The sequence below is a fragment of the Fringilla coelebs genome (genome assembly GCF_963513975.1).
Source record: "Fringilla coelebs genome assembly, chromosome: 11".
NCBI lineage: Eukaryota > Metazoa > Chordata > Aves > Passeriformes > Fringillidae > Fringilla > Fringilla coelebs.
Window position 1 is genome coordinate 5,281,194 of NC_140037.1, and position 15,734 is coordinate 5,296,927.

General features: G+C 53.1%; 1 protein-coding gene across 3 annotated transcripts; it reads left to right on the forward strand.

The window, feature by feature from the left end:
• Positions 1-4: 4 nt before the first annotated feature.
• VAMP7 (vesicle associated membrane protein 7) lies at positions 5-14,360 on the forward strand. Of its 3 annotated transcripts, none has more exons than XM_084212767.1 (8): positions 5-56; positions 4,240-4,395; positions 5,937-5,994; positions 6,487-6,624; positions 9,707-9,797; positions 10,064-10,131; positions 11,623-11,715; positions 12,615-14,360. In XM_084212767.1, the coding sequence occupies exons 2-8, from the start codon at positions 4,250-4,252 to the stop codon at positions 12,681-12,683; spliced, it is 663 nt and encodes a 220-aa protein (XP_084068893.1). In that variant the 5' UTR covers positions 5-56; positions 4,240-4,249; the 3' UTR covers positions 12,684-14,360. The 3 variants fall into 3 exon arrangements, with proteins under 3 accessions (XP_084068893.1, XP_084068894.1, XP_084068895.1); XM_084212768.1 differs by having other exon boundaries at positions 24-56; positions 4,237-4,395; XM_084212769.1 differs by lacking the exon at positions 5-56 and adding an exon at positions 119-279.
• The last annotated feature ends 1,374 nt before the right edge of the window (positions 14,361-15,734 follow it).

The window sequence follows — 15,734 nt, forward strand, 5'->3', positions numbered from 1 at the left end:
CGTCGGGGCCGGGCCGGGCCGGGCCGGGCGGGGCCGAGCGGGGCCCGGGAGCGCCGGTGAGTGCGGGGGGCCGGGGCGGCCCGGAGCCCCGGCCGGGCCGGGCCGGGCCGGGGGATTTGCGTGCGGGGGTTCCGGCCGGACACAGCCCCAGCCCCGCGGGCCGCAGGCGCTGCCGGCGGGAGGAGGCCGCGCTCGGCACCGGGAGCGGGGCACGGGCACGGCGGGTTACCGAGGATTACCGAGGTGTTATTGGCGTGTCACGGGAGAGCTGCTGGCCTGGTACTGGGGTGCTCTTGGCGTGGTACTGCGGTGTTATTGATGTGTTCCTGGGATGTTATTAGTGTGCTACTGGCCCTGTTACCGGTGGCGTTACCGGCGTGTTACTGCGGTGTTACATGACTGTATTACTGAGGTGTTATTGATGTGTTAGTGGGATGTTATTGCCGTGTTACTGGGATGTTATTAGTGTACTATCGGCCTGTTACGGGGGTGTTATATCACTGTGTCACTGGGCTGGTATTGCCGTGTTCCCGGCCTGTTACCGGGGCTGTTACCAGTATGTTGTTGGGATGTTTTTAGTGTGTTACTGGGGTATTATTAGGGTGTTACTGAGGTGTTACTGGTATGTCTGGGAGTGGACGGTGTTGCGGATGTAGCACTGCATGGCTTAATTAGTTAATGAATGAATTAATTAACCACAGGTGTGCTGGCGGGGGGTGCAGGGAGGCTGGGGGAGTCGGGCTCTGCTCCCAGGGTCAGCGACAGGATGACAGGATGTGGCTGTGCCAGGGAGGTTTGGGTGGGATTTTGGGAACATTCTGGCCTGGACAGGGCTGTCGGGCCCTGGCACAGCTGCCCAGGGCAGTGCTGGAGTGCCCGTCCCTGGAGGGGTTTCAAAGCCGTGTGGATGTGGCACTTGGGGACATGGGTTGGGGTGGCCTTGGCAGCGCTGGGGACTGGTTGGACTTGTGCTCTTGCAGGGCTTTTCCAGCCTCAACAGTTCCCTGATTCCATGCTTTGGAATGCACGTGTTCCCTTTTTAGAGAGCTGCTTACTCAGTCACCGTGGTGCTGTGTGTCCTTACCCCCCTCCAACCCCTGCAATGCTGCCTCCGGGAAAGGTGATGGGGCTGGAAGAGCACGTGGATTGATTTCCTTGGTGATTTGTTTCCGTAGTGATGCAGTGGGGGGAACCTGAAGTAAATTCTGTGTGCAGAAGGGAGGCTGGACTCGGGATAAGTTGGAGCACAAATGTTGCAATTCTCAGGTTCAGAATGAACAGTGAACCGCAGGACTTCACGGTGGAATATTCTGTAATGAAATAATGACTTCTCCAGCTGCCCAGCAGAGGTTAAAGGGAAGCCCGGGCTGCTTTCTGCTGAGCTCACCCTGCTCAAACGATCTCTTTATTGCAGCAGTTTGCAACTCGCTGGGTTGCAACACCTCCCCTTGTTCCCTTGTTCTGTGCTTAAAGAGCAGCGTGGTGCCCTTTGCTTTCTGTTAAGAGGATTTCTGGAAGTGCAAGCAGGGACCTTCCGTGGCTCGTTGGCACTAAGCTGGGAATCTTGTGGGCCAGAAGAGTCGCTGGAAAACACTAAATCATCCTTGAAGGAGTTCTAAACATCATGCTGGGACTGAGCCTGTGTTTCTGATGTTCCTTAAGGGGTTTTTCTGTGCCTTTTTTCTGTGCCCTTGTATTGGGAGGGAATTGTTCCCCGTGAGGGTGGGCAGGCCCTGGCACAGGGTGCCCAGAGCAGCTGGGGCTGCCCCTGGATGCCTGGCAGTGCCCAAGGCCAGGCTGGACAGGGCTTGGAGCAGTGGAAGGTGTCCCTGCCCATGGCAGGGGTGGCATTGAATGGGCTTTGAGGTCCCTCTTACCCAAACCCTTCTCTGTTTCTAGGATCCCTCAGTTCAGTCCCCAGAAGCAGCTTGTGCGTCTTGCAGGGTCTTTTTGGAAGGTTTGGTCTTGGCTGCTTCCAGCTGTGTAGTATTGTAAGTTTAGATAGAAAAAAGCTCTGCAGAGGGGTTGATTGAAGGGATTTCATTCCTGACTCCTGTAATTGCTGAGGAAGGACGTTCTGTGGCAGTTTAACAGATTTGTGTTACTAACAGGAGTAACACAGGTACGGGGCTGCTCAGGGAGGAAAATGCTCCTGATTAATCTCTTCTATTTCACTTATCCCCTTCTGCTCAGAGCTGATGTTACTGGGGCTGGTGTTACTGCCAGGCACAGAGCTCCTGTGTCCTGAGCACAGGAATCTGGGGAGTCAGGGCTGTGAACTCGGGGGGTTGAGGGTGTGAACCCAGGGAGGTGAGAGCCAGGAACTCAGGGAATTGGGGACTGTGGGTCCTACAGTGCCAGTGAGTGCCACCTCACTGCTGCTGAGGTGTCTGTGTGTGTGTGGGCTCTGTACCCTGGCTCTCAGCTGTCCTTGCAAGGCAGGGGCAGGGTTTGGGATGTGTTTTCTGCTACAGCTGCTCCTTTCTGTGGCTCCTGGGTGACTGCAGGAGCAGACTGTCGTTTCCTGGTGCTGGACACTCAGCTGATTGCTCAAGAGGTGTTTGTGATTCCAGGCTGTTGTTGCTCCACAGGCCTGGGCAGCCTCTGTATCCAGTGGCTCTGCAGGGACAGGAGGGTGCAGGTAATTCCCTGGGATGAGTTAGCTCACAATGTTATTTAAGACAGGAGCATTTCAACCTGAAAATGAGCCAAAGTGGAGATTACTCAGAGCTGAAACATAAAGGAGTAAGCAATTCCTTGGAAGCTTCCTGCAGGAGCCAGCATCTCTACCTGAAGAGCAGCCAAGGCAGAAACCAGACCCTACAAGTTTATGGAGGATGAAAGAAAACTAAACCTTGGATAAGGCACATTAAATGCTGCTCACAGCAGAGGGAAGGGCAACCCCCACAGCCAGAGCAGCTGTGGCTGCCCCTGGATCCCTGGAAGTGGCCAAGGCCAGGCTGGACATTGGGGCTTGGAGCAGCCTGGGATACTGGAAGGTATCCCTGCCATGGGGATGGTCTTGAGGTGCCTTCCAACCCCCAGCATTCCATGGTTCTGTTCCCCTTGGCAGTGCTCCCAGGTGGTTGTGTGGAGTCTGTCCTGTGAGTAAATCCACAACTTTATCCTTTTCTCCTCCAATGCTGAGCTCAGACCTGTGGGAGGTTTGCAGATGCTCTGGTTGGTGCTGGCCAAGCCTGGATCTGTGGGGCTCAGCCTGCCCAGGTGAGCCCTGCTGGGGTGATGGTTGGATCTCCCTTCACAGCCTTGTTAATCCAGAAGAGATCCCAAATTCTCACCAGGCAGTGCCAGGGGGATGGAAAATCTGGATCCAGAAGCTCAGGCAGCCCTCCTGCTCTGTGGCTGTTCCCAGAGAGCTCTCTGGGGGGTTCAGGAGAGGTCTGTGATCTTGCCAGATCCGTTGAGGCACAGAACAGAGCAGGTAATAAGTAGAGCCTAAGTACAAAGTGAAAAATGAGATTTTTTGGGTTTTGCAGGGTCCAAAGTCGCCCTAAGTCCTTCCTGAGCAGAAAAGAGGCTTATGGATGTGGATGATGAGCAGGGCAGCTGTCCCAGCTGGGCTCTGACATGTGCTCCATGTGTTAGATCTGGCTCTGGCCATAGATTAATGTGCTGATACTTGAGCTGATTAAGAGTGTCCCTTTCTGTGGCAGCAGGGATGTTTTTCCAGCTCTGGAGATTTGGATTCTCACAATGGTTTGGGTTGGAATGGAGCTTGAAGCTCATCCAGCTCCAACTCCCAGCACCTTCTGCTACCCCGGGTGGCTCCGAGCCTCATCCAGCCTGGCCTTGGCCACTTCCAGGGATCCAGGGGCAGCCACAGCTGCTCTGGCTGTGGGGGTTGCCCTTCCCTCTGCTGTGAGCAGTATTTAATGTGCCTTATCCAAGGTTTGGTTTTCTTTCATCCTCATAAACTTGTAGGGTCTGGTTTCTGCCTTGGCTGCTCTTCAGGTAGAGATGCTGGCTCCACAGCTTCTCTGGACAACGGGAGGCTTTGCCACCCTCACAGGGCACAGAGGTGATAAAAACCCTTTTTCTAGAGTGTTTTGTGTGGGTGGGAGCAGAGCCTAAAAGGGGAAATGAGAGAACTTGGTGGTTGTGGTGTCCTGGCTGAGTCCTGGCCGCGTCCTGCTCCCTGTGCCAGGGAACACTGTGCAGGTCCCTGTGGCACCCTGCAGGTGTCCCCACTGCTGATGTCACCCTGTTTTGTCCCAGCAGGAGAGCAGCCATGGCCATCCTGTTTGCAGTGGTGGCGAGGGGCACCACCATCCTGGCCAAGCACGCCTGGTGTGGGGGGAACTTCCTGGAGGTCACAGAGCAGATCCTGGCCAAAATCCCATCCGAGAACAACAAACTGACCTATTCCCATGGCAAGTGAGTAACCCCCTCCTTGGCTCCGGGGGACTTGGGGGGATGCATGAGGGCAGGAAGAAACTGGGTGTGTTTGGGGGTTTTTCTGTGATTGTGCAGGTTTTTTCCATCCAAATTCCCATTTGATGGAACGTGCCACCAGCTCAGTAGCTACTTCTGTCCCCCAGAGCTCTGCAGCATAACCAGGATTTGATTTCAGCTCCAGCAGCAGCACAGAGCAGTTGATACAAAATCAAATTTTCCGTTTTTATACAATTCCAAAGTGAGCTGGAGGGTGCCCTGCTTTGGAATCTTTGGAGTTGGCCTCTGGAAGCTTCCCCTGGATTTTCTGAGGCTTGAACGTGGCTTTAGGTGAAACTGTCACCCTTTGTGGGGAGCTTTGAGAGAAGCTGGGCTCACAGATCACATGGAGTCATCCTGAGCTGTCCCAAATCTGGTCTGCAGGACACAGGGGTTATTCCCAGGATTTTGCCAGCTCTCTGAACCCTTGGTCAGTGTTGGTAGGACAGGGAGTAGATGCTTCATCACCTGTGACTTCCTGCACGTGCAAAGTGGGTGAGTCAATGGGAACAAACTAGAACAACTGTGGAAAAAACAGATTTAGACGTGTTGGAGCCTGTTCCAGCTCCTTTTCTGGAATTGGCAGCATGGCTGGATCTCTCTGGTGCCCAAGCTCTTGTGTCAGAGCTGTTCTGAGGATGCACAACTGGGCTGGGCTGCATCACAGTCCCTGTGAGAGATGTTTTGGAGGCAGTGCCTGCTCTGGAGTCTGACACACCTTGGATGCTGCAGCTCTTCTCTCCTGCTGGAATTTTAAGGACAAATTTTAATATTTTAAGTTACTCCTTTAAGTGACAAGAACTTTGCCTTGAGTGCTGTTCAACCAAGTGAAAAGCTGAGTTTCAGGAGTGCTGTGGTGCATTTTTGGAGGTAACTGGGCAGAATGTGGGAGCTGTGAAGCTCAATGAGCACTTGGAGTTGTTCCTCCTGGCTGGAGCCTCCCAGGGATCCTCTGCCTCCCAGCCTATAGGCTGAAAAGCTCCCTGGGTTCTGTCCAAGATAATTCATCCTGTTCTGAAACAGGAAAAACTTGAGTTTCTTTGAACTTTAACTCCTTAAATTCATTTAATTATTTTTGTTTTTAAGAACTTCTGTGTCTTTTGTATAAATCTCCAAGGAAAAGCAGCCCTGTGGCATCAGGGATTCTTGTGTTACTCTCTCTCTGCTCTTGGCCTCTCTGAGGAATCTACAGGGTGGTACCAGCCAACTTTCACCTCACTCCTGCCAGGAGAGTTGTGGATGTGCAAGGATTTTTGAACTTCTTTATAGGAGCAGACCTTCAGGGCTGAGACGTGTGCCCCAGCCTCACTTCCCTGGACATTTACCTTGGACGTGTTTATCTGTCCCAGCTCCATAGAATAACTGGGATTTTCTCTTGCCAGCCCCCAAAGGCCCCACAAGCAGCAGTGGCTTCTGAAAAATGAAATTCTGGAAATGTGGCAGCTTCCAATGATGTTTTGTTTGTTCCTTTCCATTCCCTGCAGTTACCTGTTCCATTACATCTGCCAGGACAGGATCATTTACCTGTGCATCACAGATGATGTGAGTACTGGGGACACAGCTGCAGCCCTGGGAAACTGGGGAATTTTGGTTTTGGTGTGGCAGTTATTAGTGAGGGCTGCTCTGAGGTGCCTTTTCTCCCACTGGAGCTGCTGTAACCTCAGTTACAGCTTTGAACTCAGCCTGGAGCTCAGATCGGAGTTGTGGGATGGTTTGGGTTGGGAGTGACCTTCAAAACCATCCCATTCCCACCCTGCCATGGGAGGGAGCTTCCAGTCCTGTGGATTGGGAATTTTGGGGTGCAGTTCTTGGCTTTGCCCAGTTTCTGTCTCAGTGCAGTGGGTTGGTGGTGCAGAGACCACTCCAGTTGCCAGTGGAATTAGCCTGGTGCTCCTGAATTCTGGAAATCCTCCTGCTGAGTGCAGGAGTGGAGCTGGCCCAGCCCTGGGGCTGCCAGTGTCACAGGCAGAGCCGGAGCTGCAGCCCCCAGCCCCGCAGGCTGCTGTTGCTGACTCTGTGTGCTCTCTGCCGCAGGACTTTGAGCGCTCCCGAGCCTTCACGTTCCTGAACGAGATCAAGAAGCGGTTCCAGACCACGTACGGATCGCGGGCACAGACCGCCCTGCCCTACGCCATGAACAGCGAGTTCTCCTCTGTGCTGGCTGCACAGCTGGTGAGGCCCTCAGCTCCCTCCAGCCTGCTTCCCCAGAAAGCCTCCTCGGGTGGGCTTTGGGGGTGTCTTGGTTTGAACAGACAGGTGAATGCTAAGGAAGGCAGGAGCCTCCCCTGAAATGGAGAATGCAAACCCTCTCCCTCTGAATTGCTGTAAATTTGAAATTAAGGGGCTCTCAGGGAAAAAATAAGGGAGTAGGAAATAACAGTTCTTAAATAGGGAAGGAAATAAAAAGAAAAAATAAACAATGCAGTGTCACTATAGGACACAAAAGAACACGAGCACACATTGCTGTTCTCAAGGTGAAGAGAAAAAGGAAGTTTATTTTCTGACTCCAACATTTATCGTTTTTCTAAAGTGACAGTGGATTGGAGGGTGACAGTGCTGCCTCTCCAATGACACTGGACAAACCAACAGTCTATCAAATTTCTCTTCCTCCATAAAAGAATGCAAAACAATGAGTTATTTACGGAAAGTGTGTGAGAAAGTTCACTCCAAAAATGTCAACATCAGAAGGCTTAGAAAATCTTTAAAAATCAGGCTGACAATGCAGTAAACCAAAACAGCACTGACAGAGTCAGAGCACAGCCTGACACCCTGTGGGTCAGGGTGCTGGCAGCAGGGCCATTGGAATTGTGGCTGCAGCCCTCCTGCAGTGCCAGGGGTGGTTCTGCTGGAGCAGGGATTGGGATCCTGGAGAAAAGGATCCTCTGATGATCTAGTGGAAGAGGCAGCAGCTGTTCCTCTGGGAATCCAGTGGAGAAGCCATGCTGGTGTTCCAGAATCTCCAGATTATATCCAGGTAGGAATGCTTGGCTCCTCCCTCTGGGCTCACATCTCCCAGTGGGATGCTGTAGCTCTTATCAGCCCTGCAGGGACATTCAATGGCCTGTTATCAGCAGGTGTCCCCCCAGTTGTGGAAGAGATAAGGAAAACTGCCCCCTGAACAGAAGCCAGCTGCCACACAGATGGCAAATAGATACAATTTGCTTGGCAATCCAGGACAGGGGGGTTTGAGGTGTCCCTTGGATTAAAGATGAGCTGTCCTGCGAATGGTGGCTTTAGGTCTGTGTCCCCAGGCTCTCAGAGCTCTGCTGGGGCTGTTCTCCAGGGAGGGCTTGGCTCTCTTGCTGCTTATCCCATGGAAGGTCCAGGTTTGGGGCTGTCACAGCTGCAGGAGGAGGGGCCCTTTGTGGGGACAGCAGAGCCCTCCCCCGTGTAGGAATTGTGGAGCAGTCTCAGCTGGACCAGTTGTGTGGTGGCTGCAGGGTGAGGCCAGGGCTCTGAGGGAGGATTTGCACCTGTGCTGCTCCTGCCTGAAGTTTGCCCTGGAATTTGGGGCTGTGCAAGGGGTTTGGAGCAGGGAGAGTCACAGGAGTTCATTCCAGGAGCTGCTCCTTGCCTTCCACAGCAGGGGGAGAGCAAGGAATAATAATGCCAGTGCATAATGAATAGGATTAACTTCTGTGTGTGAGGAAGGAGCTTTTCCTCTCCACCAGCCTTTGCTGTGTGGGGACTGAAACTACCCAAAGTGCTGACTCATCACTGTATAAGCTGTTCAGGGCTGGAATAAGCTGGAATTGCCTTATCAGAAAAGCCAGGCTGTCTTTGGAGCCATGGGGCTGATATTCCTCTAAAATCCCAACCTTTCCATCTCCTTGAGCACAGGAGGAGCTGCCTGCCTGAGCTTTCCCACATTGCTGGGATCCAGGATCAGCTGAGGGGAGTTCAGTGCTGACAGAGCCCTTCCCTTCCCCCGATCCCATGGGATGTGAGGGCTGACATTCCCTGCTGGGATGTTCTCCAGGAGGTTCCTGTGTGAGGCAGAGATGCAGCCCCAGCTCAAGTGCAGCACTCAGATCATCCTGGACAGGGAGGCCATGCTTCCAGTAAAACCAGTGCCCAGCTTTGACTGTGGCCAGCCTGAAACCTCCTGGAAATCTCCCCTTGAGGAGAAGGTGGAGGAGCTGCTGGATTTGGTGCTGTCCCCATGAGTTGTGGCTGCCCAGATTGGGCTGCAGTGTCAGACTGGCTCCCTGTGCTGTCAGAAATTGAACTCCTAACCAGAAGAAAATCAGGATTTAAGCAGCTACGTGGGTGATCATGGAGCAGAGCTGTTATGATGTGAACAGTGACTAAAATCCATGCAGGAATAGCAGAGCTCAGTTCCCTGATGCTGACTGGGCCTTGGATCCTGCAGGCACTCAGGCTCCATTAACCTGGAGTTGGCTTGTGGTGCTCTCACCCACCCCGAGCTGTGCAGTCACCAGAGGATCCCTGGGATCCCCAAACTGGGGGAACAGTCTGAGAGAACTTCCTGTCACTTGTGAAGGGAATGGAGGGAGAGGGATGACAGGAATGGTGCTCAGGATAAACACCAGAAGGGCTGGCAGCAGCAGAGCTGTCAGTGAGGGCTCAGCTGTACCCAGGAGGTGACAGGGGAGATCCTCTGGGATGCCTCTGGGACATGGGATGGCTCCTGGCTGCTCTGTTCCTTTGGGGAGAGCACCTTCAACATCTGCTGTGTGTTCCCAAACTGTTGGCTTCTTGAGGCTCCTGTTTTCCCTGGCTCCTGGTTCTTCAGGCTCCTGGTTTTCCCTGCCTGTTCTTGTAGGAATGCGCCCCCAGTTGATGGAGTGACAAAATTATTCTTTGTCTGCTTAAAAAGCCAAAAAGCCCAAAAGTTTCTCTCCTCAATTTAGTAACAAGACACCTCATAAGACTTTATCTCAGACCTAGAGCTACCCAATTAGACAGAAGCCAAGAGGTCCTGCCTAAGTAATTCATTAAAAAAAAAGAAAACAAAAGAAATAATCACTTCTACAGAGTGTTTTAACAAGAGTACAAACTTCTTACCCCTAACTCAAGTTTTTCTCTAAAAGAAAAAGTTGTTTATTTTGCCTTTTGTTGTTTTGTTATTTTGCCTTTTATTAAACCTTTTTCTGTTTCCAACACAACCTCAAAAACCATCCTTCGAGTTTGATACCATTCCAAGTAGCAGAGCTATCTCAAGAGTAACAAATTCCTCTTAGAGCTCATAAGACCTAGCTCAAGGAGTACAACATGATGTTCTCTGTTGCAGAAATACCACTCTGAGAGCAAGGGCCCAGACCAGGTGGCAGAGACACAAGCCCAGATCGATGAACTCAAAGGGATCATGGTCCGGAACATAGGTACTGCTTCCCTGGGAAATGCTCTCTGCAGCTGCTTGCATTTGGGGTTTGGCTGTTGCCAAGTCTGACCACTCAAAATAGAGGGTGAGATCTGGAATTGAACAGAATTCAGTCCCAAAATGCAGCCTGTGTGATGTGAGGCTGTTCCCTAAGGTTATCCCAGGAAGCTGCAGCCAGGAGCTCCTGGCTTGGGCTTGGGTGTTGGGAGCAGCTTTTTGCCCTGGGATTTCACCTTCAGAGCTGAATTTCTTGTCTCTTTTCTCCAGACCTTGTGGCACAAAGAGGAGAGAAGCTGGAGCTGCTGATTGATAAAACAGAGAATCTCGTGGATTCGGTGAGTCTGGGGAAGTCCTGGAAGTGGGGAAGTTGTGTTACTGCACCAGGGAGCAGGGAGGTGGGGACAGCACCTGGAGACACTCAAAGGACAGAGGAATCCAGACCTGCAGGGCATTCTTTCCCCTCCAAGCTGTTTCCCAGTTTGGGAAAGCTCCAGCTTCCCCCTGCTCTGTGTGCCACAGCCAGCCAAGGGTGACACATCCCTGTCCTCATCCCTTGTGCCCAAGGTGGGGAAAACCCTCTTGTTATCTGCAGTGATAGGAGAGATAAAATCACAATTTACACTTCCCTGGCAGCCTGGCTGAAGGCAGCTGGATGCAAATAAACTGGAAAATGTGCACCTGTGGAGTTGTTCTGATACCAGCAGGGAAAGTGTGGCTGATTTAAAATTAAAAAAACTGAGTTCTTGCATCTAAATAATCTTTAAAGACTCTGGAGCTTCCTGGAGTGTTTCTGAGGAAGTGAAGACTGGAAAAAAACCCCAAATTAATGTAATTATAAAGCACAGTTATCTAGCAAAGTGCTGTGCACTCTGGAAGCTTTTTGTCTTTCCTTTGGGAATCCCTGGCCCTGGCTCAGCATCCTCCTCTGCAGCATCCTGGCTTGGTGCCCAGCTCCTGTGGCATCCAGTCCTCAGGCTGGGAGAGTGCCAGGAGCTCCTGTGTGTGGCTGTGGGGATCCAGACATCCCTGAGCTGTCCCAGAGCCCTCCTGCTTTGGAGGGCAGCAGAGCTGCCTGGAGTTTATCCAGCAGGGAGCAGTCCTGCAGCTCCCAGGTGTTCAGACCTTGCCCTGTCCTCAGGTGGTGGCAGGGCTGAAAGCTCAGGTAAAGCTTTAGGGAAAGGGACTGGAATTCCTTCAGCAGCTGGGCTGAGCTCATGGAGGACCTGTCCCAGGGAGTGTGGGCTCTTGGAAAGCACAGGGAGGTGGAGGGATGGAACGTCCTTCAGTGGGAACGTCCCACAGCCCAGGTGGAAGCATCCCTGGAGATCCAGGGCTGGTGTTTTCCACCTTGGGAATGTGCCCCAAGGTAGAACTGCAGCTCCCAGGGATGTGGTTCCTGCTGCTGCAGCTTCAGGAGGGTGGTTTGTAGGAAAAGTGGGCACTACCCAGTGGGATGAGCTGCTGGAGTGGCTGCTTCCAGGGGCAGGTGTGTCCTGCCTGAGCTGTGTGGGGAATGGCTGCACTGACCCAGCCTGGGGGGATTTGGGCTCATTTGGTGCCCAAACCCTATTTTCAATGTGTGCAATTGCAGGGTACAGAGAGGACACTTGTGATGGGACAGCCACAAGCTTTCCATAACAGGTTACCCAGAGCAGCTGGGGCTGCCCCTGGATCCCTGGCAGTGCCCAACCCAGGCTGGACACTGGGGCTGGGAGCAGCCTGGGACAGTGGGAGGTGTCCTTGCTGTGGCAGAAGGTGGCACTGGATGAGTTGCAGATCTCTTCCAACCCAATTCATCCTGGGATTTCCCTTGTTTTCCCTTGTAGTCAGTCACTTTCAAAACCACCAGCAGGAACCTTGCCCGAGCCATGTGTATGAAGAACCTCAAGCTCACCATCGTCATCATCATCGTGTCCATTGTGAGTGTGGAGCCTGGAGCTGCTGTGCCAGGCTGAGCCCCTGGAAACTCCAAACCCTTGTCCACTGTCCTGGGATCTTTGTGTGCCCAGTTCTGCCTGGGAGAGCAGAACCAGGGCAGTGCCTCCTGATGGGCTTGGATGAGGAGAGGGTGAAGGGCCTGGGCAATCAGTACTGCAGGGAGTGGCTGGGGGGGCTCAGTCTGGAGAAGAGGAGGCTCAAGGGGGACCTTGTGGCTCTGCAAGCACCTGGAAGGAGGTTGTGATGGGGTGGGGATTGGCCTCTTCTCCCAGACAAGTGGGGAAATAGGCTCAGGTTGCAATGGGGGGTGGTTCAGGTTGGATATTAGGAAAAATTCCTTCCCTGACAGCCCAGGGCAGTGCTGGGGTCACCACGGAGGGGTTCAGAAAGCGAGTGGATGTGGCACTTTGTGACATGATTTAGTGGATGTGGAGGAATTTGATCAGAGGTTGGACTCAATGATCGTGGAGGTCTTTTCCAACCTTTGTGACCCTCTGAGAGGAGATGGGGGCACCCTGTCCAAGAACTGCCCCTGCTTGCCCCAGGAGAGGCTGAGGAACCCTGCTTGAGCTGGGGTGGCTTTTGAGCTCTCAGTCCTGGTGGGATCTTGTTCTGTGACTCTGAAGTGGCTTTTTTGGTGTGACAGTTCCCCTCCAGCTGTGAGGACGGCAGATGGAGCAACTGCAGGGTCAGGGTGGGAAGCACTTTGCCACCTCCCTGGGGACACTTCTCAGCTGCAGGGGTGTGGAGGAGGGACAGGAGGGTGTTAGACAGGTTCTTCAAGGCTTTGACCATCTGGGGTTTCCATGTCTGTGCTGTGGCAGTCAGTGAATGCTGGGAATCCCTCATTCCCTGTGGCATTCCCGTTTTCCCTCCCCAGGTGATCCTGTACATCTTCCTGTCAGCTGTGTGTGGCGGGCTGGCCTGGCCCAGGTGTGTGCAGAAGTAACTGGAGCTGGAGCTGCTCACCAGGAGATGAGGCAGAATGTGAAGAAGGAACCTCCAGAGTGACTCCTGCCTGTCACCACTGCCACCTTCCACCTCCCATCCCTCCAGGACTTCAGACTTTTTGCCTTATCACCCAGACAGACCCAGCTGGTCGCTGCTCTGCAGCTGTGACCTCAAGAGTGGGCTGGGTTAATTACTTGAAAGGATTTTTGTGTTCCTTTTGCTGTCCCAATGCCACCCCTGGGAGGGTTCTGTGCATGCTGGCCCCCTCCATGTGGCTTCCCCTGGGTGGGGACAGGAGTGGCTGCAGCTCTCCCAGCTGGGATGGAGCTGTCCCACAGAGGAGGTTCAGGGTGGGCTGAGCTAAACTAATGGGGACAGGTGGGTTTGGGGTCCCACAGAGCCTCTCCTGCACATCTGGCCACATCTGGTGGCTCCCAGTGCTGCACCATGGGTAGGTCACGGTGTCACCCGGGTAGGAACAAAAGGGGTGTGGGCATTGTGCACTCACAGGTGGAGGTGCTGCTGCTGGGGTCACCTCCCTGTTCCTGCAGTGATCCTGCAGGCAGGAGGAGGGTGTGGGGTCACCTCAGCGTGTGCAATGGCTGCCTCTTCATCCTCACTTCTTCCTCATCTCCCCCTGGGCCGGAGGCTGAATGGACACAGCAACGGGGCCGGTTGCACGCGGTTCAGGATCTGCTTCCTCACAGATGATTTCTCCTGCTCTTCTTTGGAGGGTGGACTGCCATGAGTATAATTCTGGCACTGGCTACGGTGAATTTGGGGCCAGTCTGGTTTGCTGAGGTGCCAGGGAGCCGCTGCTTGTGCTTCTCCTGGAAGGTGTGCACTGAAACTGGAGGACAGAGAAGTGGTGGAGTTGGTGACTGGTGACTTACTCCAAGGTCTGAGGGAGAAAGGCTCTGCCAGAGGATGAACGTTCTCCTGTGGGAAGATTTCAAACCAAACCCAAGGCTGGTAACCAAATGCAGGCTCAGGGGTGCTGTTTCTGTGCCAGCTGCACATCTCCATCCCAAGCCAGACCTGGCTGAGGAGCTGAAGCTGCTGGGGCCTGAGAAAGGGCTGAGGGCACTTCTGTCCTGGAGCTGAGGAGCTCCTTTCCCAGGGAAAAAATGGAGACACACTTCAGGGGAGAAGGAATCTGCTTTTGGCTCAGGGAAGTCGAGGGATGGAAGGGGAGGCTTCTTTTGGTGCCTGAGCTGGAGCATGGAGTTGGTGCCATGAGCTCCTGGTGACAGTGGCAGGGTGGGGAGGTGGCTCTGCTGCCCCTGCCCAGGTGGCACTGACCATGGAGCTTCCCAGCAGGGCCCAGGTTAAAGAGTTACAGTCTCCTAGGAACAGTCGCTCCTTTGGATTTGTCTTCTGCTGGGCTGAAGTTTCACCAAGGGTGATTGGATCTTGATATCCACAAAGTGCCAGTGGCCACTGGCACCTGCTTCTCTTTCTGTTCTGAATGTGAAGTTGGAGCCCTCTCCCTGCAGCTCCTGCTCCTGCAGCCCCAGGTCCAGCTGTGCATGTTTTAGGGATCGTGCTGTACCATGTTCATTTGGATGATTTCTTGTCTTATGTACAAACAGTTTTTAAAGAAAATCCTTCCTTTCCTTCTCGAGGATGCACTGAGGCATTAGTGTAAAAAAACATTACCTTGATTTCAATAAAATTCCTGTACAGAAAGCAGAGTTCCATGGTTCTGTGGAACATCTACCTTAGGAATGCTCTGTGCTGATGGAGGGGGAGGTTTTGGAAGCAGGATCATGCTTGGGGATGAGGGAGTTGGATTTCCTCTTGGACTTGCAGAAGTTGTTGGGAGTTGTTATCTCAGTTTGAGGCAAAGCTGCATTTTAATGGCATCAGCCAGGGCTTGGGATGATAGAGAATATTGGGAGCTGAAGTGAGATCACTTGGTGTGAGAACAGCTCAGAAAAATGAAAGGATAAAATTAAATTAACAGCTCCTGAGTGTGATGGTTCTGTCAGAGCTGTGCTGTGTTCCCTCCTAAGTGGGACAGCCTCTCCCAAGTGCCTGTCAGCATCAGGTTTGTACTGGAAACACCTGGGAATCCCAGCAAAATCCAACCTCAGCACCTTCCTGCTGCTCTGCTCTGCCTGGAACTGCATCCAGGTGTGCATCTCCACAGCCAGCCAAGCTGGAAAACATGGAGACAATCCCACCTGCCTGAGAGGCTTTAACTGGGGTGCAGCCTTCAACTAGTTAATATCTGACTCTTTCAGGAAGTTTCTGTTCTTCACCTACTGTTACATGTCCATGGAAGAGCGGCAGCTCTTGACTCAGGTGGGTGGAGAAAGGCAGTGCCTGGAAAATCCCCTTTGGAACACAGGGCACAGAAAAGGCAATAGGAGAAGCCTCCAGTAACAGAGAAATCAGACAGATGTTGCTGCTCTTTTACCTTTCTGTGCCCTGGGAAGATCAGTGTGAGCAGGGTCTAGCTCTGCCAGGAGGGAGAGGTCTCAGAAAAGAATGTTCTTGATGAGGGAAGAGCCTCAGCAGGGCAGTGCTGGCACCCCATGGAGCTTTATCAGGGTGGGAGTGACAGCCAGGGACAGAGCAGCAGCTCTGGCTGAGCCTCCTGGACCCCTTCTCTGCCCTGTGAGTGCTGCTGGTGCAGCCCTGGCCTGGCAGGGGCTGGGTGGTGGCACAGGAACACTCCTGGGCCCCTCACTGCACTGCGGGCACAACTGTCTCTTCCTCTTTTCCTGGATCACAAGAGATCCCTGCGGTGCAGGAACTTCCCCTGTGCTGCTTCCTGCCTTTGGTTCTGCTCAGGCCACGTGTGGATGTTTCAGAAATGGCACACGCTGAGGGCCTTGTCCTTCTGATCTCTGAGGAATTAAAGGTAAATCTCACTCCTTGCATCCTACCAGACTTCACTGAAGCCCTGTTTATCCTTGCAGAGCTCTTTTCTGTCAGGAGAGGCCTCATTTGTGGCACAAAACTCACTGTTGGAATAAAGCAGATCTATTTCAGCACCATAACATTTTATTAAACTACACTATCAAAGTCACATTGATGGCAG